The 27,600-nt window shown below is 49.1% G+C and overlaps 1 protein-coding gene across 1 annotated transcript in view; it reads left to right on the forward strand.

Annotated features, from left to right (window-relative positions):
- Positions 1 to 27,600, forward strand: part of Gabbr2 (gamma-aminobutyric acid (GABA) B receptor, 2) — a 352,730-nt gene that overhangs the window by 201,966 nt on the left and 123,164 nt on the right. The window contains exons 7-9 of the mRNA XM_013023244.1: positions 5,890 to 5,991; positions 19,519 to 19,584; positions 22,471 to 22,671. Coding sequence (XP_012878698.1) covers positions 5,890 to 5,991; positions 19,519 to 19,584; positions 22,471 to 22,671 — 369 coding nt within the window. The remainder of the gene's footprint in view (positions 1 to 5,889; positions 5,992 to 19,518; positions 19,585 to 22,470; positions 22,672 to 27,600) is intronic.

Here is a 27,600-nt window from a genome sequence, read left to right on the forward strand (position 1 = left end):
TTCTTGCCTATGCTTGCTTGAAGTCAGCCATCATTTTCCCGCCTTAGTCTTCTCTTCTCCAGGCTTAATTTTTTAATTAGCTTAAATTAATGGCAGTTCCTGGGGATCTGGAGCCCCAGTAAAAAGTGACCTGAATAATTCAAAGGTGTGAGTGTTTCAAATGCCTGTTTCTCCTAATTAGCATCTTAACTACGTCGTCCTAACGTGGGCTTCTAAGGAACCCCATTTTTAACATGTTCCCTATTTTAATGGATGTTACTTGAATGAACTGTTTAATCAAGTGAAGACACATTTCATGAATGAATAGAAGTGGATCTATAATTATCTGCTTTAGTTAGGTAAGAGGAATGACATTTGAGCACAATCTTGGGCTATATATAGCGGGCGCGTTTGAATGACAAAGTAGGTTACCTGGGCTTCCAGAGGAAAGTTGGGATCCGCTGTGCTCAAGCTCATTTCCACCCTCGTTAGAATTTTCAGGGAGTTGTAAAGTGCATGTGGCACAATCCTGCTTCCCCCCAGCTGTGCCTGCCTCCCTGCCTCTGGGCAAGACTCTTCCCTTGTGTTTTAGGGGAGGGGTCCTGGGAACTGATGGCCACAGAAGTCAAGTGTCTTGGAGTCCCACATATGCCTCACAGCCTCCTGTCACTGGCTGTGAATTTTGCTTGCTGGTTGGAACCTGCCCTGCTTGGGACATTTGCTTGGGGAGGGAACCCAGGGCCTTTGCACATGTCCGGCAAGCACTGAGCTATACACTTTGAGCATGGTAATTTGTCACTGTAATATTGGGGTTCTTCCTTCTGCATCTCTTACACCTTCTCTCATGTCCTTCTCTCCTTCTCTGTCTCCACTCTCCCTCTGACACAGTCATCATGCTAGGGGACCAGGAGAGCAAGGGCTGGGATTGAAGACAAGATGTAGCTGTGGAGAGTGGTACGTGAAGGCTGGGGAGAGGTCCTTGGCTTCCAGGAAAGGTAGTGTCCTGGATCTGGAGAAGGTGGGGATTCCTGACTGAGGGGTTTCCAGGCAGGTTGGGCTCCCTGCCAGGCGTGTGAGCACCCTGGTGCTTTTGCCCCTACAATCAGAGCTTAGAAATGTGAGCTACTCATCAGAATCCCTGGGAAATCCAAATTCACTGCTACTTATGCCCTGTCCCAGAGGCCATGGTCAAGGAGGCCCCCAGGGGGTCCCCTGGGAGAAGAAGAGGTACCTGTTGCTTTCAGCTGTGAAATTCTGGAGTAAATGTGCAAGCAGCAGCGGGACAGCCATGCAGGTTATGAGCTGTCCCAAATGCATCTCCAGTTTGATCCACCATTCCTGCTACCTCTGTGGTGCTGTCCTCATCCGGCCTCCAGAACCCTTCTCACTGGAATGATTGCTCTGTGTCCCTCCCACTGGTCTCCTTGTTCCCCCATGCCCCTGACCCCCATCAGTCCTACAGCAGTCCACGTTATCATTCCAAAATATGACTCTCATCAAGTTACCCCTTGGGTGACACCTCATAATGGCTTTCCTTGGTACCAAGGGTCAAGACCAGAATCTCTCATACAAATTCTAAGGCCTGCATGATCTTCCCCTAACCACGACTCCTTTCTCAGGTCATCCCAACTTTCCCCTCCCATCCACTGCTACCCTTGAGACTCTCCTTCAACCTTAGCTGTGGCATTTTCTTGGCTTTTCTACCAGCTTCCTCTACCACAGAACCTTTGCACATGTTGCTCTTCAGGCTAGAATCCTTTCTCCTGCGATGCCTCCTATCCTGGGTCTGACTCTGTTACAGCCTTTACCAGAGCATGCCCTTGAGTTTGAGAGCCTCTTGATGGATACTTAACACATTCATGAATCGTCAGATTAATGTCTCTTAGTCTCACTTGTCAGAAGTCCAGGACGATGAAAAAACAGTTTTATACAACATGAGAGACCCAGAACCTCACTCAGTAACTGAGCAGAAGAGATATCAATATTGTGAGTGAGTAAAGGAGGGAAGAAGGGAAGGAGGGAAGGAAGGAGAGAGGGAGGGAGGAAAGGAAAGGAGGGAAGGAAGGAAAGAGTCTGGCAGGAATGAGCAGCTCTCGCTCCAGAGAAGCCAGATCACTAGATGACAATCGAGAGTGGTATTGATGCCCAGAAGGCAGGAAGTGATGAGACATGAGGTGGATGGTTAGCTGAGAAACTGAGTTCTGAAAGGTCCTTCTTGCTGGAGGACACAGGTGTTCAGGGCTGAGGTGGGGCATCTGTTAGAACAGGAAGGGATTCCACTGGCCTTGTCCTGAGAAGCAGACAGTGGCAGAGGACAGGGGCTTGCAGGGCATGCAGACATAGGATCCCACAGCAGAGAAACCCAAGACATTGACCATCCAGGGCCCTGGCTTTTGGGCAGGGACCCACATTGGGTTGAAAGGGATTGGTGTGGGCTTTTATTCTGGAGTGGGCACTCCTTCCCTTCCACCTCCATTCCTTTCTCTCCATTCTTCCCCTCTCCCCATGTCTCTAGGCTGGGGATGAAGACCTGCCCTATATCTGGCCCCAGTGTATGGATGGAGGGCGTGCACCCTGTCAGCTGCAGCCACAGGGTCCCTGTGACAGCCGCATTAGAGTGGCAGGTCCCTGGAGCCCTCCTCACCAGCAGCCCACTGCCCATGACCAGGGAGGGAGGAGTTGTACCAGCATTGGTCTCTGTACTCCGATGCCGATCTGACCTGGCGGGTTTCTCTCTGTGCTGCAGGAGCAAAGCTGGCCCTGCTGCTCCTGGCTGTCCTTAGAGCCACTGGGCTCTCACCTTCTTGCAAAAGGATGGACTTCCCTAGACTTACATCTGTGCCTGAATATTCACAGCTCTGCCTTTGGATCTTTGATTCTCAGGCTGCTCAGAAGTCCGAAGCAACCTGGTCTCCCCTTCTGTGACTTTTATACTTTCTGGCCTCCTCATCCCCAGCCTCTCTGTGATTTTTATCTGGGCCTGGGCTATGATCCTCCTATTTATGCTTCCCCCATAGCTAGGATGGCAAGTGCATGCCACCATTCCCAGCTTCTACTAAGATAGAATCTTAAGAACGTCTCTGCTCTGGTAGCCTTAAACTATGATCCTCCTGTTCTCAGCCTCCCATGTAGGTAGGATTATTGGCATGACCCACCAGTGCTGTTTGTCTAAGCCCTAACCACCTATAAAAGATATTATGCAGTATTCATAATACAGCTTTTGCACCCACAACATACACATACAACATAGCTAACCCAAGCTACCCACAGCCTCGGTCCCTGCCTTATGCTTAGAAACCATCATTCTAGCAGTGTGCCTAACTTCACAATTTACAAAGCTGTCCCACTTCCCCTGTGGCGGTCCTGAGCCATGAACCAGCTGTATCCTCCCATTCTTCAGATGGAAAGACCATGGCTCAAGAGAAGCTGAGTTGTTTCTCCATAAATGTGAGCACATGACACAGGTAGAGAGCCAGAGCAGTGCAGCTGGGGCTCCTGCACACATGCCCCTTGTTGCCCTCCAGTTTAGGCACCTATGCACATGCTCCATGTTGAATCCCTGCTGCGATTTGCCCCCCTCGCCCCAGGGCACACAAACAAATGGCCAGACTCCACTGCAGCCAACAGGGATGGAGGCAGCAGAAATAAGCTTGACTGGCGAACGCAACACTTTGCAGTCCACCAGCTCTCGAGCTTGCATCCAAACTGCTAAGGCTCCGCAGATGGACAGGGCTCACCCTGACTGCAGCCCTTCCTTTCTTCTTCCAAAACATTTATTACAAAGTATTGCAAGCATTCAGAAAAGCTCAGAATCAAGTAAACACCCAAAGACCAGCAGGCCAGCGTTAACAAATGTTCCCATTTCCTCTATTTACTTCCTTTTCCTTCCTTTCTTTCTTTTCTTCTTTCTTTCTTTTTTTATAAAGAAATAAAATATGAGCTGGGTGCAGTTGGTGGCCTATACCTATAATCCTAGCTACTCAAGAGGCTGAGTTCTGAGGATCATGGTTCAAAACCAACTGGCACAGAAAGTCCTGGAGACTCCTATCTCCAATTAACCACCAAAAAGCCAGAAGTAGAGCTGTGGCTCAAGTGGTAGAGCGCTACCCTTGAGCACCGAAGCTCAGGAACAGCTCCTGAGTTCCATCTCCAGAACTAGCACTCACACAAAATGAAAGAAATTAAATACAGCAGCTCTGTCCCTGTCTCCTGTCTTCCCCTTCCATGATGGGTGGCTTTCCAATGACATTTAAGACCAGATTATTCAATACACTTTGATAGAAGCATTGGAAGGATCTGCTGATTGTTGACATGAGAATTGCTTTTGTTTTAATTGTGGTAAAATATACATAATGTAAACTTTCCCACCGACTATTTGTAAGTATGCAGCTCAGCTAAGTGTGTTCACCTCTTTAGGTAACTGTCACCCATCCATCTCCAAAAACTTTTGCTGTTTTTTGTTTATATGTTTTTTGTTTTGTTTTGTTTTGTGCCAACATTGGGCTTGGACTCAGGGCCATGGTGCTGTCTCTTAACTTTTTCACTTAAGTCTGGTGTTCTGCCACTTGAGCCACAGTGCCACTTCTGTTTTCTAGTAGTTAATTGGAGATAAGAGTCTTATGGACAATTTCTGCTTAGTCTGGCTTTGAACCACGATCCTCAGATTTCAACCTCCTGAGTATCTAGGATTACAGGCATGAGCCACCAGTTCTCAGCTATCCCCAGAGCCACTTCATCATTGCAAATGGATGCTCCATTATCCATCCAATGCAGTTCCCCACCTTGTGTCCCCTCCCCTTGTGGTCATCATTCCATTTTCTGTCTCTGTGGACCTGACTGCTTCTGGAGCTTCAGATAAACAGCATACATGTCTTTCCTACATTCACCCATGTTGTGGCATGGAACAGAAGTTCATTCCTTTTCAAGGCTGAGTAATATGCCACTGGGTGTCTACCACAGTTTGTTTACTTGTCAGCGGGCATCTGAGTGGCTTCTACTTTTTGGCTGTTATGAGTGATACTGCTGTGAACATGGGTGTTCAATATCGTTCAGGTCTCCACTTTCTTTTCTTCTGACATGTAATCACAGGCATGGAATTGCTGTATTAGATAATAGTCTAGTTTTATGTTTTGAGGAGCTACCATTTTGGTTTCCTGAGCTTGAACTCTTATACACTCTCAGGGAGAGTTCACAAGGATGCCCTCCAATTTCTCCCCATCCTTATGAACACTTGATTTTTCTGTTTTTTGACAATTGCCACCCCAATGGGGGTGGACAGGAGAGCATTTAAGGACCACTTTCCCTTAAACAGGAAGAAGAGATTGAGAGAGGGGAAGGTTACATGGGGGGGGGGGGATGGTTTCAGTCAGCCAGTGACCAACCAGGACCTGGGACTGCCTCCTTTGACAATCCCCACCCCCTCACCTAATCCTTTCTAGTAAAACACATAGCCCAGTTTCTACTGCTGTGTGTCAGAGGTCCCCAGCCATTGCTGAGAGCCGGATACACACTTCATATTTATTCTAACTTTAAAAAGCTCAAAAATAGTACCAGTACTCAAAAATGTGGGGGATTTTATATTGTACAAGTCTAGATTCTGATTTCCTCCCCTCCCCCAAAGGGAGTGACCCTGGACCATGTTGTAACCCAGCAACTGAGGAGCACCTGCTCCCTTGAGCAAAGAATGCCACCATCCCCTCTCTTCCCGAATGTCCTTCCATGTTGGCTGCATCACACACTAGCTGACTGATGACCCAGTAGTTTGCAACCCTCATGCACACAGAGCCATCCCTGTCAGGCTGTCAGTGGGGGAAACTGCTCCACTCACTGCAGCCGCCTCCTCAGAGTGACGTGAACTGCTCCCCTCACGCTTGCCAGCACACCCACCCTATGCTTTTTCTTTACTCCCAGGTGAGGAATGACCTGACTGGGGTTCTGTATGGGGAGGACATCGAGATTTCAGACACCGAGAGCTTCTCCAATGATCCCTGCACCAGTGTCAAAAAGCTGAAGGTAGGTGCAACTGGCCTTGGCCCCAGAAACACACTGATCTAGCCTTTTGGTCACCCCACAGCCCTCCCTCGCTGGGAAAGAGCCTCATGTTCTCTCTGGGCCTCAAGTGCATTCCAACCTTGGCATCGCAGATTTGGGGAAGCACCCAGGAGGTGGCTTCTTTGGGTGCCCCATGGCTTGCTATCCCGCACGGGCCAAGGGGCTGATTGCCAAGTGCACTGCTCCTCAGAGCTGCAGCAGGGCCTGAGCTGGTATAACTCTGGTATAATTGCCTTTGTTCTCGTGTGTGTGTGTGTGTGTGTGTGTGTGTGTGTGTGTGTGTGTGTTACTGGAGCTTGAACTCAGAGCCTAAGCACTGTCCCTGAGCTTTTTTTTTTTTTTTTTTTTTGCTCAAAGCAAATGCTTTCTAGCTTGAGCCACTGTTCCATTTGCAGCTTAACCAGACATAAGAGTCTCACAGACTTTCTTGCTTGGGCTGGCTTCAACCCATGATCCTCAGATCTCAGCTAAGATTACAGGCATGAGCACCGGTACCTGGCCCCTCTGTGTTTTGGAGGGCTTAGTGCCAGGAATTCTCAGTCCAAAGAGCACCGTTGTTTGGGATTGGAAGCCCACACTCCTGACCCCCACCAAATGGCAGTCACTCTAGGGGCTCTCTAGTTGTATATAACCTCCACCTGTCATTGTCTATTCTATCTACAAACTCTCCCCAGCTCCTTCTGTGTGCCAGCCCCTCTCCTGGCTCCAGGCACGGTGAGGCTGGATCTCGTGCACAGAAAGAGAGGCACCTCTCAGGAGAAACCAAGGACCTGGGAACACAGACAGGAAGTGACTCATCTCCCACCTTGGGGAGGGGAGGGTGAAGTCCAGGCTCAGAGGAAGACATGCCACTGATTCCAGGCCATGCAGGATGCTGGTAGGACCCCAGCCTGCTAGAACCCTCGGGGAAGCAGGACTGCAGGCCAAGGCAGGGAGGGGCTTCCAAGAGCCTGGGAGCCATCGGAATTCCATGGAGCCTGCAGTGTCAAGGACAGAGGTGCCAGGGACAATAGCCAAGATTGGAAAACAGAGCTTGAAGCCAATTTCTGAGAGCCTTGACTGCTGAGTGGAGAAGTTTGGTCTCTTATCTGAGGGCAGTGAGAACAGCTTGAGGCTTGTACAGGTTTGGCCAGAGCTGTGGCATTCCTTATTGAGAGAGAGAGAGAGAGAGAATGCACGTGAGCATGTGCACACACACGTGCACATGCCAGCCCAGTCCTACAGCTTGAACTCCAAGCCTGGATGCTGTTCCTGAGCTTTTGTGCTAAAGCATTTCTGGCTTTTTCTGAGTAGACTGGAGATAAGAATCCCATGGAGTTTTCTGCCTGGGCTGGCTTTGAATCATGATCCTCAGATTTCAGCCTCCTGAGTGGGTAGGATTATAAGCGTAAGACACCAGTGCACACCTTGGAGTTCTTTCTTTCTCTTCCACTCCTTCATCCCCACACATGGAGACCCCAGATACCAGCTACTGATGTGCCCCTTCTGATGCCAGTCCAATGAGGGGGTCTCCAGCTAGTGCGCTCCAAATCTGCCAGTTCACAGCTGGAGAGTCTGAGGCCCAGAGATGGGACCAAGGAGGGACGCCCATACACATATTGTTGTCACCCCTGCAGATAGAGTCCATGGGTCACACATCCGTCCTGGGAACCCCTGCAGCGACACAGGCTGCCAGGTGGTTAGACCCAGGTCTGCCCAGGTTCTCGTCCTGCAGTGCCGCAGGGTCCAGCTGGGCTGTGTGCGGCTGGGGATGGAGGGATGTGCTGTAGTGCCTGGACATTCTCCTGGCACGTACAGGTGTGTCCCCAAGGTGGGGACTCGAAGATAGTTTTGGTCTCAGAGGTCAATTCTGGAGGCTTACAGGGCCTCTGCATGTGGAATAGAGGTCCTAGCTGCTAATCCGCAGGAAATCAGCACACCCTGGACACCCCACTCATCATCCAGCCAACTACAAGAGGAAGAGGACTGAGGTCAACCATGATGCAAATGGTGACCCCCAAATATCCAGCTTTTCAGTCATGGACCAAGGAACCCACCCTCTGCATGCCCGTGACCATCTCTGGTTCACTGAGTCCTCAAAGTCCTCTGGAAGGAAATGTTATACCCATTTTACAGATGGGGACCTGAGGATCAAGGCAGTGGAGGAACTACCCCTAAGGCACCTATTGGAAGAAACAAGTTGGAATTACTACCCAGGGCCCAGTGGTGCCTCCACCCAGCTGACCCCAACCCCGCCCATGCCGATTGCTCTGAGAAAAGAATAGCCCCAAAGCAGGACTGGAGAAGGAAGCAGGCTATGCTCTGTTGGCCAAGCAGATGGAGGTCTGGTCCCCAGATAGCTGTGTAGCCCCTTCCTGTCTCTTCTTGGAGCCTCTGCTCCCTGTGCCCTCATAACAGAGGCCTCCCTCCCCTGATGCTCTATTTGCCATTAAAAGCTTTGCTCTTCCCATCCCCACCTGTCTCTTCCACTGCGGTTCCCTATCTCGTGGATTGACGTCTACATTTGCTCCCTGAGACTTCTGTGACGAAGCGCTACAGACAAGACAAGAGAAATTGAGTCTCCTCCTGTTCTAGAACTCGAAGTATGGGCAGGACAGAGGCTCAGGGGGCTCTGCCACTCATTTCCTTAGTCTTTATCAGCCTGCAGCTGGCAGGAGCAGGACCCCACCGACATATATGTGACATGTCCTCCTTTCCCCACCATCCTCCTCATGGAGCCTGCCCCTTTCTAGCGTAGTCTCATGCTAATTAATTACATCAGCAAGGACCTTCCTCTCACATAGCATCATTCTGAAGACCTGGGGTTTGGGACTTCAGTGTTTATTTGTGAGGAACACAGTTCACCCCACTGCCACACTGGGAGCACTATTCATTTCATCCTGTTGTTTCAGCATCTGGGAAGCACAAGTCTCTGGCAATGTCCGTCGGTTCTATTTCCAGACCTAATGGCTGAAACCTGACTTCATGTGTTCCACAGTCTTCTAAGTATGTGTGAATGAAATCCTGAATCTAGACAGACAACACCAGTGGAGCCACACATACACAAAGCACTAGGGAACAGAGAGAAGGCAGTATGTTCTGGAAAGTTCAGAAGAGAACCAACGCTGTGTGTTGCTTTTTTTTTTTTGTGGCTGTGTTGGAGGATGAAGAGGGAATTAAACATTGGGGAGCAGCACAGGAGTGTACACTGGGGGCAGCAGAGGGCAAAGCCGGTGTGCAGGGAAATCAAAATCAATAACACGGAGGACAAACTTGAAATGCTCTTCCCAAATTTGGAGGAAATGGGCAAAGAGATCAATCCAGTGAGAAACAAGATAGCAGTAAGGTGGCAGAGAAGGGGACCCCTAGGAGAAAACCAGGGCACATGAAGTGGAATCAAAAGCAAGGAATTAGCACCAAGCAATACCAGCGTTATCCTAGCTGTGCATGAGGTGGAGGTAAGAAGATCAAGGTTGGAATGCAGCCCTGAACAAAACATGTGAGACTGTATCCGAAAAATAAACTAGGAAAAGGCCTAGGACTGTGGCTCAAAAGTGCCCTGCAGAGCAAAGAACAGACTGTCCTGTGTCAGGAATCCTGACATGTGCAGGAGGTCAAAGAGCTGGGGTGGAAGGGGGAAGAAGGGGCAGGCTTTCAGCAGGATTAAGGAGAATCATTTTCTGTTGATGAGGGCAGACAGCTCTGTGAGAATGACAGGCTCATGGGCTATTATTGCTCCAAATTACACCTCCCTGAAAGAAGTAAGAACAGCCTGTTGGAAATACAGAGGGGAACTGGCAGAAACTGTGGTGTTTGGAGATCTGACAGATCATCCAAGCGAAAATCAGTAAGAACACAGAAGAACTACATAATGAAATTAATAAGGCTGATTTGACAGGCGGGTAGCAAAGTTTGTATCAAGAAAGTCAGAAAATAGCCAGGTACCAATGTCTCACACCTGTAACCCTAGCTACTCAGGAGACTGAAAATAAGGATCCTGGTTCATAATGAATCTGGTTACTGGCTCATGAGACTTTTATCTCCTTATCTCCCATTAGCCACCAAAAGGCTGGAAGTGGAGCTATGGCTTAAGTGCACTAGCTTTGAGCAAAAAAACTTAGGCTCTGAGTTCAAGCCCCAGTACTGGCCAAAAGAAAGAGAAAGTGGGGGAGGGAGAGAAGGGAAGGAAGGAGAATAAGGAAGGAAAGTAGAGAGAGAGGGAAGAGGGAGGTAAAGCGAGAAGGAATAAAGGAGGCAAGGAAGGAGAAAGGAAAGAAGGTAAGGAAAGAAAGAAAAGAAAGTGGGAGGGAATGGAAAGAGAGAAGGAAGGAAGCAAGGAGAAAGGAAAGAAGGGATGGGAAAGGAAAAAAAGATCTGAGTGTGACAGAGACCCCAAACCTGCTCTGAGCAGGGGCTCCAGTGTTCACTGGCAGGTGGAACAGGGCAGCTCTCCCCGTGGGGTACAGAGTTCTGGGCCTAGACTGCTCTCTCTGTCCCCTCCTTCCTGAAGTGGCCCTGGCCTCATAGTTTGTGGGTATGTTATTTTAACCACGGACATCTGCAGGTTTTGGACGTGGAGAGTGAGAGGTGAGAGGTATAGAAGGGCAAATATTTTGGTGGGCTTATTTTGTTATTTTGAAATTTTAAAGAGAGATTCAGAATCCGCCCCAAATCTAATGACTGCTTTGCTGAATCATAGGAGGACATCACTCAAGTCAGAGAGCATTGTGAGAAACCTCAAAAGCCTGCATCTACTCCCAGTCAGCTACACTCCTCCCTTGGGTGTATGTGTGTGTTTATGCATGTTCATGTGTGTTTGTGTGTATGAGTGAGTGCTGTGCACATGTATCTTTGCATGTTTGAACATGTGCATGAGCATACACATGTGTGTTGTATATGCTTGTATTTGTGTGCATATATGTGTTGTGTATACCCATGCATGGGTGCATGCATGTATGTAATGTGCATATGTTTGTGTGTATGCATCTGTGTGTATGCCTGCATACACATGTGTACATTGTGTATATATGAACAAGTGGTCACGTGTGTTGTGTGCATGTATATTGTACGTGTGTTTGGATGTGTACATGTGTGTGTCGCTTAGAAAGCATACAGAACACCATATGTTGCCCCCTCTTATTATAGTAAAATCAAATTAAATTTACCATTGAAACCACTTCTAAGTCTGTAGGTCAGTGGCAGTCAGTGCACTTAGTGTCTCACTGTGGAGACCAGGCTGGCCTCAAACTCTCAGTATTCCTGTCTTAGCCTCCCAAGTGCTAACTATGACAAGCATTTACCACCAAGCCAGGTTTTTAATGAAGATGTTAAAATACTAACAAAGGGCCTTAGAGAAACCACACTTGGGGATGTGGCACAAAGCTAGGAGGCTGGGAGCAGTTGGTGTGAGCTCCCTGGGCCCTCAGAACTTCCATTTTGTACTTGAAGTTTCCAGTGGTTGGAGAAGCTTCACTGCCTGCCACAAGGCTGGAGATGTGGAGGCATCTCTCCTGAGCACCAGTTTTCCCTCTTTCCTGTCTTGTCACAGTCTGTCCTTCACTCTAACCCCATGCCTCAACTGTAGCACCAGTGGTTGACAGCTTTTACCACTCATTTTGTACCTGTAAAATGACTGGTTTCACCTTCACAATAATTCCCCAATAGTGGTCTGTCAAATCTGGCTCACCAGGTAGCTTTATAAATAAAGTTTTATTGGGATGCATTCATTTGCCACGCTGCTTTAGGCTGCTTTTGTGTCACTGCAGTAGAATTGAATGATTGCAACAGAGACTGTGCAGCCAGTGAAACCTAGGCTATTTACTACTTGGCCCCTTATAGAAAATGTTTACTAAAGGTAGGCCCCATTTTACAAGTAGAGAAACGGAAACTCGGGAAGTTTCACAACATGCCTGAGGCCACGCTGCTGAGTGTGTGGCTTGGATATCAGCCTAGTTTACAGCCCAGGCACAGAGGGGCCCCTCACTGCCTGGCCTTGGCCTTCTCAACAGCAGCAAGCTCCCTCCATGGCCTCCAGGATAAGTGGCTGACTCAACCCAGAGGTAGGGGAAGGCATCGTTCCTATCCATGGCTTTTGGAACAAAATTGTGTCACTCAAAGCCACACAGATGTGTCCCACTGTCTGCAAGGCTATGTGGACACGTGCTAAAATCAAGTTGCCAGCAGAGAGGGGAAGAGAATCCATTCCCATGTCTTTCCTTTGTTGCTGTCGGCCGTCCTTCCTCTCTCTTCAAAGCTACCAACTATCAGTCAAGTCCTCACAGGCCATCCCTCTGTCTCCAGCTCCTCCACTTTCAGGGACCTTAAAAGTGATTACAGCCAGGCAGCAGTGTGGTTCACGCCTATGATCCTAGCTACTCAGGAGGCTGAGATCTGAGGATTGCATTTTGAAACCAGTCTGGGCAGGGAAGTCCATGAGACTTGTATCTCTAATTAATGACCAAAAGCAAAATTGCTCAGGGACAGTGCCTAGGACCTTAGTTCAAATCACACACACACACACACACACACACACACACACACACACACACACACACAGAGTAATTACATTGTGCCTACATTTTTCCAAGAAAACTACCCCACTGTAAGATCAACTATCTTCATTCCATCTAAGGCAAACCCCTTCATCATGAGACATCACAACCACAGTAGTCCGGGGATCAGGGTATGGGCATGTGCAAAAACCCCATTGTGCCCACCACAGGGGGACCCCAGAGATGGCCTTGAGGTATACTGTCCTCGCCTCTGTCGCTGGAGAGTCCTAGTGAGAACTGTGCTCCTGGGAAGAGCAGGGGTCAGGAAAGGCCTGGGAGGGGAGGGAGGTTGTCCCCTTATCCCCAGAAGACAGGAGGAAATGGGGCCAGAATGGCACCTCACACACCTCATCAGTTACAGTCATGCTGATCTCCAGAAACAGGTCCACGCCGTGCCAAGCAGACTCAAAGCTACAGAGCATACACAGCACGCTGCCCCAGCAGGCTGTTTCTGCTCAGAGACACGGAGACGAAAAGTATTATTTTTATCTCAACACATATATATTATTGGAATGCTAAATATACATGAATTTTCAGAATACAATAAGAAACTTTAGAAAAACGGCAGGCTTTTGCTGGTGGGTGCTGTGAACCAGTCCCTCCTCATACCCTTCCTAGAGCTGAGCATATTTCCTGCTCCCGTGCCTTGGGGGATGTTTCTGGTGTATGTGGAGGGGCAGCTAAGAAAGGCTGATTTGTATGAAATAAAAGGGAATATTTATTCTGAGTGGAAGCTAACCCTCTAAGCTTACCCATAGTTCCACAGGTAGATAGATCGTGGCCTGGTTTCAAGTGCCACAGTCAGGGCCTCTGTGCCAGGCAGACCATATCACACCAACTCCAGGGGCTGTGTGGCTGGTGGCACCTCTTCCTTTTCAACAATCCAGAACATGGTTTCATGTGGTTTTAGCCAAACCAGTGGAGCAAGATGAGTAGGGCTGTGAGGTCCCTGAGAAACCCAGATGTGGTTGAGGGTAGGCTGGGACAGTTGCACAGGTCGCAGGAGGCAGGGATGGCTGGCGAGCTGTGCTGGACCTTGGTCATTTTTACCTCCTGTCCTCCGGCCTTTCAAAGGCACAGTAGGTGTGGGAGCAGCTTAGAGCTGCATGTGCAGCTTGACTTTCCTCCCTAGGCGGAGAATGGACATGTGGGTTGCTCTGTTCTGGCAGTCTAGGCCCAGCAAGGTTCACTTTCTTAGCCTGGCAGGCATTGGGTGGTTGAGTGGTAAGACCCTGAGGCTGGAGGCTGTGCTGATCTCTGCATGTGATCCCAGGGTCCCCGGGAGCAGAACCTGGGCCCCTTGTGAAAGTGATGTATGATTGCCGGGGGGAGCGCCCTCAGAGAAGATGGGAAGCAGGGTAAGGCAGGAGGGAAGCTGATCCAGAAAGCCAGCACTGTTCTGTCTGGGCTGGAGACTGGCACGGACTGGCCCCATCTTTTGTTGCTAGAGTCTTCCATTCATGGGTCAGTTGTTGGCTGCTGTCTGGGGGGGGGGGTGGAATGGGGATTCTCAGGCCAGGAAGCCCTTCAGCCAAGGGCACTTCTCAGAGATGGAGCAAGCTGTTGGCAGCCCCATAACTGCTATTGGCCATCCTAGGGCTAGGTCCACTGCACCTGAAAACATGTTGAGTTCTTTGGGTTTCCATTTGATCAAAGTGGGCATAATAATGGTGTCTCTTCCAATGTGGAGATCATGTACCTGTAAAAAGCACCCAGGATCCAGACATGGGTTCTTGTGACTGTCATCCCAGCTGCATAAGAGGCAGAGATGGGAGGATCATGGTCCATGCTGGCCTAAGCAAAAACTGAGACCCTATCTAAAAAAACAACAAAAGCACCAGGCACTGGGCTGTGTCTTACGTGGTAGAGTGCCTGCCTAGCAATTGGAGACTCTGAGTTTAAAGGCCAAGTCTTCCAAATAAAAATTAAGAAAGGGCACAAGATTTCTACCTTGAATGTAACTGTTAAGGTCCTTGTAAACTGGGGTTACATGAATTCCTGGCATTGGATTTTCCTTCCTTCCTTCCTTTCTTTCTTCCTTCCTTCCTTCCTCGGTTCCTCCCTTCCTCCCTTCCTCCCTTCCTCCCTTTCTCCCTTTCTTTCTTACTTTTGTGCTGGTCCTGGGGCTTGAACTCAGGGCCTGGATACTGCCCCTTTCACACATGTCTAGCACTCTACCACTTAAGCCACAGCTCCACTTCGGGCTTCTTTTGGGATTAATTAGAGATAAAAGTATCGTTGGCTTTTCTGTCCAGGCTGGTTTTGAGCCTTAGATCTCAGTCTCCTGAGATCTTCTCAAGTGGGGCATGTTGGGGGGTGAGGGAGTATTTAAGAGGGTTTCTAAACAATGGATGAAGGGGGCCCAAGAAAGAGGGCTAGGGCAACCTAGGGCTCCTCCCCCAGGAGAACCCAAGACCCCATGAGACTTCTGTCTACCACCCTTGGCAGATCCGGGGTGGGAAAAAGCCCACTCTGACTTCCCACCCTCTCCATGGCTGCTCCCTTGCCAATCCCTTTCCTCAGCATGAGCCCCGAGGATGTGAACATAGATTTCCATTATGACTACAACCCTGGCCCAGCCATTGTCACTTGTCCAGCTCAGGTAGACAGTGGAGTCATCACTGGTCCATTTTCATCATCTACTCCCACTGCAGGAGGCCCTGCAGAGCCAGCCCTGTCCACAACGGGACACAGGTGCACCACACACTGTCCTGGGCACCTTTCCCTTCGGTCACTCTCTTCTTGTGGGACCTTCTAGACCCACTTCAGAACTCATACTGTCCCACACAACTTGAGTGAGGATGAGCTCTGCCCCTGGCAGAGGGGCCCTTGGTAGTCAGGACCCCTGCCAACTCCAAATTTCTCTTTGCACTGTCTGGACTTGGAAAGGACATAAGCTGAGCAGCACTGACCAGTGGGATCTGGAGACTTCAATGGAGCACACACCTGTGTATGAAGACTTGGTGCTCCCCCATCCTTTCCAGTACCCCTGAACCTTCCCAAAGCTGCTGCTCCAGGGCGAAGAAGCAGACATACCCATGATAAGCTCACACCGGTAGCTCATGTCTGCCATCCTAGCTACTGAAGAGGCTGAGATCTGAGAATCTAGGTTTGAAGCCAGCCCAGGCAAAGAAAGTCCCAAGACTCTTTATCTCCAATAACCACCAAAAGAAGCTGGAAGTGGAACTGTGGCTCAAGTGGTAGAGCACTAGCCTTGAGAAAAAATGTTCAAGGGTAGTGACCAGGCCCTGAGCTCAAGCCCAGGGACAACAACAAAAAAAAAGGAAAGCAGGAAAGGAAGGAAGGAAGGCCCATGCTTTTCACAGGTCCCAGGATAAGCAGACCCCATGTAGACAGCACCCCGAACTCTTTATCTCTAGTCTCACCTCCCTCTGTGCCCTCTGCCTTTCCCTGGGCTCCAGGCTGTCCCTCACTAGGAGCTTCATGGGGCCTGACCCTCCCATCTGCTGTCTGGGAACAGGCAAGACCTTTCTCCAGGGATCCCTGAGAGTCAGTCTGTGGGTGCTGTAACACTCTTGGGTACTGCTGGTCTCTCTAGGAAAGGACTAAACTAAATCCGTGATCTTTGGGGCCCCATCCAAGCCTGACAGCCTGGGAACACAGAACTAGGTGGTCTTTCAGTAGAGTCGTCATGGCAACAGAGACACGAATGGTCCATAGGAGGCAGAGCTGGTTATTTATCTGTCAGCAGGTGGTCAGGTGATTAGCCATGAAGATGTGTGTCCCGTGGTCCATTTGAGAAATGGGCATGGGGATTGGCACTGGTCCTAGGACTAGCAGGTGACCCATCAGTACAGCAAGAGCACCTGCTAGCTGCTGAGAGCCAGGTGTGGTGTCTGATGCTGCCCGCAGCAGCCTTCCATAGCGAGGGGGCACTCAGTGGGTGCTGATTACAAAGGACATGGTGCCCTGCTCCAGGGCCGGGGGGAGGGGGTGGAGACCAGAAGGGATTAGGAGGGAAGACAGGTAGGTAAGTGCACTTGTGCCGTGGTGCAGGGCAAGCCACACAGGGCACCAAGTCCACAGGGGAAAATGGCTGCTGAGTTCAGTGGGCCAGAGCAATAGCTTGAGGTGCAGGGTTTGGAGCTGAGTCAGAGGGGCAGAAGTGGGAGGTTGAAGGGAATTCTGAATGGACAGTTTCCAGAAAGGAGGGAAACAAATGGGTGAAGTTGGAAAAATGATAGCTTATTTCCTTCCTTCCTTCTTTCCTTCCTTCCGTCCTTCCTTCCTTCCTTCCTTTCTCCTTCCCCCTTCCTCCTTCCTCCTTCCTCTCTTTCTCTCCCTATCTCTCTCCCACCTTCCTCCCTCCCTCCTTCCTCCCTCCCTCCCTTCTTTCTTCCTTCCTTCCTTCCTCCCTTCCTCCCTTCCTTCCTCCCTTCCTCCTTCCTTGGGCTCGAACTCTCAAGACACTTTCTCTTAGCTTTTTTTCTAAACTCTGTACTCTCTTGCTTGACCCACAGCTCTACTTTCAGCTTTTTGCTAGAAGTTCATTGGAGATAAGAGTCTCATGGACTTTCCTTGCTGGTCTGGGTTTGAACTGTGATCTCATATCTCAGCCTTCTGACTCCTACTACCATGGAGAGGTGGTAAAATGTGCCAGAGAAGAAAGCCAAAGTCAGTGGGTAAAGAATCTAGAATGTTATAAGGAATTCAGATCTGAATCTTGATGGGACCCCATTGTCCAGTCTGTGGAGGCCAGGTATGGGGTGGGTAGGATAGGTTGGAGAGTAGAGATCTTCTGTTCCCCATGGAAGGAGGGAGGTAATTAGAACAAGGTTGGCAGGCTACAGAGACTGGCTGACTCTGGAGCTGGTGAGCAGAAAAAAACAGCAGGTTCCTGTTAGAGTTTGGATGGGGGAGGAGAAGGGGGACAGTGAGTGCAAGATGGTTCCCATGCTACCAATTCTAGAGGAGAGCCATTCCCAGAGATGAAGGGGAGATGGTGGCTTCCGCTGGGGACATGCTGCTGGCAGGACACATGAGCTGTCCTATGGATGGCAGGAGATGAGGCTGCACCCAAGTGTCCACGGCATACACAGGGCATGTGTGGGTGGTGATGGGATTGACCGGGGTGAGCAGCAGAGCAAAGAGGTGAGAACAGAATAGGCAGTTGGAGAGAGGCAGAAGATGAACTCATTGAGGAAGAGCTCCCGTGAGGGGGGAAGGGAGGGGGCAGCCTGAATCCAGCAATGGGCTTTTGATAGCATGAGTCCTGCACTACCCAGCAAGACAGCAAGGGTCAGCTCCACACCAGAGATGGAGAATGGGGGTTCAGCCGGGCACTGGTAGCTCACTCCTGCAATCCTGCCAAACAGGAGCTCTAAGGACCATGGTTCAAAGCCAGCCCAGGGCAGTGTCAGTTGCTGAGACTCTGAGCTCCAGTGAACTGGCAAAGTGGCACAAGTGGTAGAACACTAGCCTTGAGCACAAAAACTCAGAGGCAGTGTCCAGACCCTGAGTTCAAGCCCTCCTGCTCCCCACACCATACACAGCCACAAAAATGGGGGCTCCAGGACATAAGACCCAGGGTGTGCAGCTGGAGATGGGCTTAGAACCCACAACATATTACCCCTGTTGCATCAGAGAATAGATGCATCATAAATAAATGGATGAGTGGATGGACAGATGGAAGTATGGATGGATGGATGAATTAATGGATGGATGGATGGATGGATGGATGGATGCTGTTAGTAGGAAGCAGTATGCTACAATTGAAGCCATAAGGAGGACGGCCCAGGAGTATGCGCCTGGGAGTCTGTCCATGAACGGAAGCAGCTTGGACTTTTTATAGCACTGCAGTCGTGGCGGTGACAAAAGCTCGTCTTCCGTCAACTGCTCTGCGAAAGATCCTTTCAAGTCTTTTCAGAGCAAGCATGCTCCCCCTTCTCTACTTTCCATTCTTGCTTGCAAACGAAGGATGATTTTAGCAGGCAGGCCCTCTTTATTTTGCTAAAGCACACGATGAGGAAAATGGCCCCCCTAGTCAGCACTTTCCAATTTTGAACGATGCTAAAAACTGATCCATAAGGGCTGGCTTCCATGCGTCAGAGGCCCGCAGGCCTGTGGAGGGGACGAGGACGCACAGTGAGGCCACAGCTCCTATCAGGCTGGGCCACCCAGGAGGCCGTCGCTGGGGAGATGGTGCTGGACAGGGCCTAGCTGGCCTCCTGGATGCTCAGCACATCCTCCAGGCCTGGTGCTGTCTGCAGGGTGGGGTCCAGGCTGTGTCCCCATCCCCGAGCATGACCAAGGGCCCAGAGGCAAGCTCAGACAGACGCTTGGTAAATCTTTGTTGAATGGCTGAGTTCCAGGGGTCATTGTACAGCTTGCACCTGTGAGCCACACTGAGCTCACGGAAGCGATCTGCTTCTAGAGTTGGTAGATGTAAGTTTTCCTTCAAAGTCAAGATAGGTCAGGGGAGTGGGGAGAATGGCAAAATACTTCCTGAACCGTAAGGTAGCTGGCACTTAGAAGCACTTCCTCATCTGCCAGGCATTGTGTCATGTGCTTCAAGGGGATTATCTCAGGCAAACCTCCCAGATTATCTCAGAGAAAACTGAGGGGGGTGTTAGGGGGTGGGGGGAGTGGGGGGAAGCTACCTGAGGCCACCTGGGTCTGTTGGTGGTGCTAAGGTTTTCATATACCTGAGAGAGATCTACTGTCAAGGAGGTAGAAAATTCTAGAATGGGGGGGGGAGGGGAGAATATGGCTGACTTGGGTCTTGTCCCTGCCACCAGCTCCCCAGGGGACCTCAAAAGGGTCTTTCCTCCCCTCCAGCCTCAGTTTCCCCACAGGTAAGGTGAATAAGAAGATTGAAGAAGGGCTCCATATGGGCAGAGGTCCCCCAGTAGCCTGGGTAGGAGGGCCTGTTCTGTGTCCAACTCTCAGGGATACCTGTCACCGCTTCCCTTCACCGCTGTTGCCTTTCTATCCCCAGGGGAATGATGTCCGGATCATCCTGGGCCAGTTCGACCAGCACATGGCAGCCAAGGTGTTCTGCTGTGTAAGTAATGCGGGTCTGTCTGTCTCTGGCATCTAAGATCACCAAGCCTCTTCCACCAGGTCACTGCACTTTACCTGGTCACTGCGGCCAGTCATGAGGGGTTGCAGGCTGCAATCTGGACTCCCTGGAGCAGAAGCTCCATGCTCAGTGCTCTGTCCCCTATCCAAGAGCCTTCAGGGCAGGGCTGGGCAGTCACAGAGCCTCTGAATCAACTGTTCCTACCTGCCCCAGCCCCTTAACTGTCCCCCACCTCCCAGGCCACTCAGTCAGATGCTCATCAGAGCTCACTGTGGACACTGCCCGAGGGAGGGAAACACTTAGATCCCAGGGCCACCCAGGTCCTGCCTGCTTGCAGGCCAGAAGTGTAGGACAAGTGAAAACTCTTCATGCTCTCATCCTGAGTCCTGTAAAGCTGGCTACAAAGTATACACCCCATGCAACAAGTCACATAGATTTTTTTTGTTTAGGTTTTGAGACAAGGTCTGAGCTGGCCTGAGCTCTCTTTCCTTCCAACTTTACCTCCCAACTGCTGAGATTACAAGAGTACACTACCACGCCCATCTCAAAAAGCACCTTTTCTCCTTTGACCATTCCAGTAATAGTAGGAGTGAGGAAGCTATGATCTCCCATTTTCCACGTGGGGAAATAGAGGCCTCCACCCCTCACCCCTATCGCCCGCCCATGGCAGGCTGGGCCCCAGGCCCTATTCACCTGACTCCTAACCCCATCAAAACAATGAACTTTTTTCTCCCTATGGGCTTCTAACTTGGTTAATTCTGTCTCCACTTGGATGCCCCTGGCTCCCTGCTGCTCCCCAGGACAGGAGTAAAGCCCACAGAATGAGAGCCTGGGCACCCAAGTCATTGTCCACCTGCCAATCTTCCCCTCCTTGACTAAGGCCATGCCGGGTGACATTGTGAGAGATTGGTCGGCCACAGATCTCTTTTCTCTTGTACCTTGGGGTCAGGAAGTTGAATGAGGTTGTAAACATCAGGCTTGCAGGGACTGGGGAAGTTCTGAGATATATTGGATGGCAGAATCAGGGAGCCAAGAACCTGGGCCTCCTGTGTCCCCGGGCCTGACTAGGCCTGTGTCTCTAGGCCTGGATGCCTGTGTTCCTGAGGCTGGTCAAGCCCATGTCCCTGGGCCTGACTGGGCCCATTTCCCTAAGCCAGTAGGGCCTGTGACCCTGGGTTGGCTGCCTTTCTCCCCAGGCCTGGCCAGGCCTGTGTCCCCACAGTGTTGGACTGTCACCCCCCCCCACACACACTTCTCCCTGGCAGCACTAGTGCCCTGGGGTAAGGGTGACATTTCCTCTAGAGCTTCCACCCCTGAAACCTTCAGAGAGGTTTGCTTAGAGCTCGAGGCTGGGTGTCCAGGCCATATGTGGGACCCCCGGGCGGGGAACCACTGCTTGAGGCCACCTGGGGGGGTCTCTGCTGAAGGTTCCATGGGGGGGTTCCACCACCCTCTCTCCCCTGGATGGAGGAGCAGGTGACGATGAGGGGGCCATCAGAGCAGATCCCTTTGAGCATTCCTGCCCCTGCCGGGTTGTGGCACAGACCAGATGGAGACTGCGGTGGCTTTTGCCAGCCAAACACCATCGCCCAGCTTTGCTGTACCATGCTGGGCTCCCCAGATCTGAGCGGACACCCGGTGGGAGCACAGATACCAGCCAGTGCAGGCTTATTTATAACCCAGGGCAAAATGTACACTTGAGCTGCAGAGCAGCATGGCTTGTCACCGTCTGTGTCTCCTCCACCTTAGCTAGTCTAAATCCCCAGCCTTCCGAGCTCAGTTCGGGGCTTAAACAGTGCCAGCTGTGTGTCCTCAGGCCAGCCGCTCCGTATCTCCGGCTCCTAGATGCCTCATCTCTAAAACAGAAGCAATAATTCCTTGCCTGCTTGATCCCTTGGATAAAGTGAAGGGGTGGTTATGCTGATTGGCCATGAGGCCTAGCTGCTGCAGGTGGAGACCTCATTTAGTCATTCCATGGGCAAAGCTGTGTTCTGGAAAGTTCCCTGTAAAGGGCTGGCCCCCAGGGAGGGTGGTAGACCAGGGTACTAGTCAATTGACCCAAGCTTCTGCTCCGCCTCCTCCTCACCTAGTGGTCCATGCCTCAGAGCCCCGGATGGACACCTGCTTGGGTGTCCAGACAGCCCTTGAGCATTCCAGCATGGGCCCCGGACTCTTACATAACTTGCCTTCCTTGCCCATCGTAGGTGGACATGGAGGGCAGCTGCAGGCAGGATGTACAAATGGAAGGGGCCTTGGGGGAAGATCTGAACTTATACATGGCATGCCCAGATTAACACATGCAAAAATGTAGAGACTTCTCAGTTTACCAAGTAGAATCTTATAGGAACTTCCCACTTAACAATTAACAGTCCTGGCCATTTGAAAAGTACCGTGCTGGCCACTTAGTAGCCATCATAAGAGGCACATTTTAGGACTAAAGACAAAAAAAAATCCTACTTTATTTCCCCAAAGACCTATTATATTTTCTCTTTATTAATGATGAGAACAATGTAAATCAGCTTTTTCCCCTTTTCTCTTATATCACCAGTAAGCTCACCATGAAATATGTAGATTAATTTTGAGTGGAATCTTTTATCTGTTTGTCTATAGATGGTTCTCCTCAACTCCTGAAAACATCGTATTTTTATGCTCCCAAGCCTTTCTGTTTTCAGTTTCATTCCGTGCTTATTACTTTGTGGTGCATGTTGTCTATAAACTATCTCAGATCCTTGACAGGATGACAGGGTGGAGACAGAGTAGGTGATTAGGAAAGGGAATGGAGTCTGGAGAGAAGGAAGCCTGATTCTTTCCAGGCCTCTCAAAGAGCCAACATCTCACCACTGCCTTCCCGGCCTGTGTCTCGCGCAGGCCTTCGAGGAGAGCATGTACGGTAGCAAGTACCAGTGGATCATCCCGGGCTGGTATGAGCCCGCCTGGTGGGAGCAGGTGCACATAGAGGCCAACTCATCCCGCTGTCTGCACAAGAACATGCTGGCTGCCATGGAGGGATACATCGGCGTGGACTTTGAGCCCCTCAGCTCCAAGCAGAACAAGACCATCTCGGGGAAGGTCAGTGCCTCCGTTTGTCTTTCATAGATCCAACCCTCCCCCCTCCTCCCTGTCCCCCAATCCCGATTCATCCTGGCTGATCATGTTAGCCAAAGGTACGTGGTTAATGTTCTGGATGGCGCTGTGACATTGAGTCAACGACTTGGCCTCTCTGAGCCTTGACACATGTAAAAGGGAAATAGCTGTACATGCCTCCAAGGGAGCAGTGAGAATCTGCTGAGGTACGGATGCGTCATAGCTGAACCACACTGTGGTTGGCTGAGAGGCGGGGACCTGGCTTGCTTCGCTGTTGTTTTAGTGCTGGGTCTTGACATCGAGGCCTTATACTCTCATTTGGCATTTTCGCTCGAGGCTGATGATCTACCACTTGAGCCACAGCTCTGTTTCTAGCTTTTTGCTGGCTAATTGGTGATAAGATTCTCATAGACTTTTCCTGCCTGAGCTGGCTTCGAACCATGATTCTCAGATCTCAGCCACCTGAGTGGCTAGGCTTACAGGTGTGAGCCACCAGCATGGGCTTGGCTTTTACAACACCAACTACAGGGCTGTCAAGGCTCGGCCGGGGCTCTGTTCTGCACTCCCATGACCTGGAATGTGGTCTCATTCATGTCTCATTGCTCTGTCCTGGGCTGGAGTGAGGGACCCCAGCTGGATAAGCTTGACGTGAGCCCTCCATCCTGCTGCTTCCCTCGGTCAGTGGAGCTGACAGCAGATTGTGCAGGGTGCTGGCACAGCTGAGGGTGAGACCACAGATGGGGGAACCGATGTCTTCTACCCACTGCCCCTGGGAGTCCCAGGACTGTTCAAGGTCGAGGGTGCCTGTGACAGTATTTCTAACGTCCCTGTCTGGACCGGGGGGGGGGAGGGGATCTAGATTGAGTGGTAGTGACCCACGTGAGAATAGCTGTACTTATGTTTGCCCTGACTGAGCCAGGTCCCAGGGCCCCCACAAATGGTTCTTCCACCCAACCCAGGGCTCTTACAGATCCCATTCCATTTAAAGGAAGAAAAAACAGAGTATCATAATAAAGTGTATATATATATATAATTTTATTCATTATTTAATCTCAATCAGAGCCAACGTCTACAGCAATGATTTATGGATTTGTCAAAAGGTAGCAAATCATTAGGATGGATTTTGTAAACAAGTCCTTAGATCATGTTGGCACCTGGTTAGAAAATGCCTAAGGAAATGTTTTCATACCAAAATCAATGCCTCTGTGGAAAAGAAAAACTTTTTGAGTTGTTGAATAATGAGCAGAAATAAGTCATTTTATTTTGGTAAATGTTATTTTTAAGGGTGTCAAAATTTGCAATTTATTAAGATACTTGGTTGCACAGATATCTTTAAATCTTAAAAAAAAGTATGAGAAATTAGTATGAAATTTGAGGAAAATGCAAAAACTAAGGAAGAAACCCCCAAAGGCAGCTGGATAAGAGATAACTGGAGACCTGGGGAAGGTCAAAGTTGTGAGGTGGAGAGGTGGGCGTGGCCTGTGGAGGCGTGGCCTGGAAGGGGCATGACCTGAAAGGGCGAGGTCTGGATAGGCAGGGACTGAGGGGGCGGAGCCTGAGATGGGCAAGGTCTGAGAGGAGCAGGGAGTGAGAGGGGTGGGGTCTAAAAGGGGTGGGGCAGGAAAGGGGCGGAGCCTGGGTTGCAAGACTCAGAAGGGCTGCAAATGCAGAGAATGGAGCATGAATGTCACCTTTCCCCCAGTGGAGGGAGCTGCCCAGGGGAGCACAGGCCTTGGGAATGCACTTGAGGACCTTCCTCAGGAAGTTCTCCTGAGGAAATATCCTAGCATTTATAACAGCGTCCTCTACTTTTGTTTTCTACTGCTTTACCTGAGTGTACAGGAGGCAGCTGCTCCCCACAATGACCCATACCTGGGACACTTTGGGGCTACTCACTCACCCTACAGTTATGGACAACCTAGATGACTCCAAACGTCAAAGAGATCCAGCCTTGTTCTTGCAGTTTCTGAAGGAAAGGGTGGCATTTCCCATGCAACCCCATGGTGACAAGGTAACCGAAATCACCCAGGGATGCCTGCCACCTCTGAGAATCAGAAAGTGTCAGGTCCACCCCAAAGATAAGTTAATGTCTCCTCCCACCCATCCTCAGTTCCCGTCCAAGCAGAGGACCCACTAATCATTTCCCTACCTGTTCTTCAGAACCCCCCGGGTCCCAGCCACATAGGACCCATTGACCCCTGTGTTTATGTTTAGCTGAACTGATGACCTTGAGTAGTGTCCCTCTTACCCACCAAGCAGCCCCAGTCACTACAGCCTGGGTGGACGCAAAGGGCAAAATTTAAGGATGCTAAAAAGTTCAGTAATCAAGATGATAGATTATATTACATAATCTGTAATCTTTATGTAAGTACTATCTATGTAATCTATATAGATTCTATAGATATAGTTATATCTATATAAAGATACAGATATATAGATATATCAAAGTGCTTTCTTTAGAGAGAGTGTCGTTGATAAGAAAAGTTTTCATGATCATTCTCTGCTCCTAATCCACTGTGAGACTGGGACAGCATGCCCACTGTACCCATGGGGAGACCCCAAAAGTGTTCACCAGAGCCATGCGGGGTATATTGCTGTGGGCTTAAGGTTACATCTTTTGGTGTCTATATAAGCCTTGAAGTCTTTGTCTTGTAGGAGGGGCTCTGATCCATCCTGCTGCTTCTTGCAACATCGTCAACTTTAGTGAAGACTTTAAAGTCTTCCAGGGCAATTACTCCAATCCAAATTTCATGGTTCCAAAGTTCTGTCTGGGCCATGGTTTCATCAATCTGCTTGTTTGCCACAACAATCTCACGCCAGAGTATGATGGGACAAAAGCACAGGTGTTAACCTTTGGATTGTTGCAAACAGTCATTTTATAGTCCTGGTCATTTCTGAGTTGGGTGATTAATCAAAATAATATTTTTATATAGGATTTTTATAGCTAAAAAGCTATTTGAAATGGTTTAGGAGATTTGAGAAGCTAATTTAAATACATCTACCTTGAAGTCCTATAAATGGGTTGTTTTAATGGACAAAAATTCTTTCATATGATCTACCCCCAAGGCTATGAGGGTATTTTCCACCTTTGTCTTATAGAAGCTTTGGTGTTTGGTCTTCCACATTTAGATCAACAATCAACCTGACAATGTGTGCTTGTGTATGGTATGAGGTAAGGATCATGATTCCTTCTCTTCTTCTTTCTCTTCTCTTCTTTCTCATCTGGTTTTATGTTGGACCCAGAATCATTTATGGAAATGCCCAACTTTCTCCATGGTGTGCTATGATGTCAGCTCATTACCAATCAAATGGCTGTGGGTACATGGTTCCATTTCCAAACCTCATTTTCTCTTTCAGCTCTTTGTCTTTCCTCAAAACACCTTGGGTTCTCTAGCTTTGTACTATTAGTAAGTAGGTCCTCGTCTGTAGTAATTCTTGGAGATTGGCTCAGCTATTCTTGGCCTTTTGCATTTCCATATACATTTTAAATCAGGTCATCATCACATGCACAAACCTGTCCTGGTTTTTGTGGGAATTTATTTTTATTTCATTTATTTTTATCAAACCTGTGGATTGATTGAGGAAAACTGGCTCTTTGGTAATGTAGTCATCCACTGCAAAAACTTTGCCTATTTCTGCATTTTAGTAAGTTTTCAATTTATGGGTAGAATTCTCACCCATGTTTTGTTTGGTTTATTTCTGGGCATTTGATGTGCTGTGATGAATTCGTGTTCAACATTGCTCTTGGGGTCATTCTCGAGGGTGGAATTTCTGAGTCATAGGGGGAGCACATGCTCAGCTTTAGTAGACAGAGCCCATCAGTGTTCTAAAGTGGTTACACCATGTTACACCCCCTCCAACCGGTAGCGGGGCTTCCAGGCACTGAACATGCTTACAACGTTGGGTGCTATCAGGTTTTATTTTTAGTCAATCTAGGGGGTGTGCGGTGTTATCTCATTTTTGTTTTAACTTGCGTTTTCCTGATAGCTGATGAAGTTGGCATTTCTCATGTCTTTGTTAGTCACTTTGATACCCTTTTTGGAGTTGCCCGTTCAAGTCTTTGGCCTGTTGGATTATCTGCTTGTTCCCCACAGATTTGCAGTTCTTTTTTCACTTAAGAATGGCCTTGAAGGTAGGTAGAAACTTCTTAAATATTCTAGATATGAAGCCTTTGATAATTATATGTATCATTTTCTCCCATTCTGTGGCTTATCTATTCACTATAGATAGATAGATACATACATACATACATATACACATACATATACATGTACATGTACATATACACAGTACTGAGGCATGAACTCAGGTACCCTACTACTTGAGCTACACCTGAAGTTCTAAATATATTTTGTTGTTGATGTTGTTGTTGTTTGTGTTTTATGCGTATATGTTAGTCCTGGGGTTTGGAATTGAGGCCTAGGCACTGTCCCTGAGCTTTTATTACTGAAGGATAGAACTCTACTCCTTAAGCCATAGCTTTTTGGTGCCTAATTAGAAATAAAAGTCTTGTGGATTTTCTGCCTTAGCTGGCTTTGAATCATAATCCTCAGATCTCAGCCTCCTGAATCACTAGGATTACAGGCATGAGCCACCAGTACCTGACTCATGATATATTTTGATGAACAGAAATTCTAAATTTTAATATAATCCAACTTACTTTAAGATATTACTTATTTATTCTTATTTTATTGAGGATTTATTATTTATTTATATTTATTTTATTGGGGATTGAACCCAGGGCCCTGTGCATGCTAAGAAAGTACTGTACCACTGAGATACATCCCCAGCCCACATAATCCAATTTATTAGTCTTTTTATTAATAGTATATTTTTGTTCTGTGTAAGCATTTTTTATAGTACCAGATCTTTTGCTTACCCAGCTTGCTTGCTTGACCGATTATCATTTGGGCT

Source organism: Dipodomys ordii, unplaced genomic scaffold (assembly GCF_000151885.1).
Source record: "Dipodomys ordii isolate 6190 unplaced genomic scaffold, Dord_2.0 Scaffold67, whole genome shotgun sequence".
Taxonomy (NCBI): domain Eukaryota; kingdom Metazoa; phylum Chordata; class Mammalia; order Rodentia; family Heteromyidae; genus Dipodomys; species Dipodomys ordii.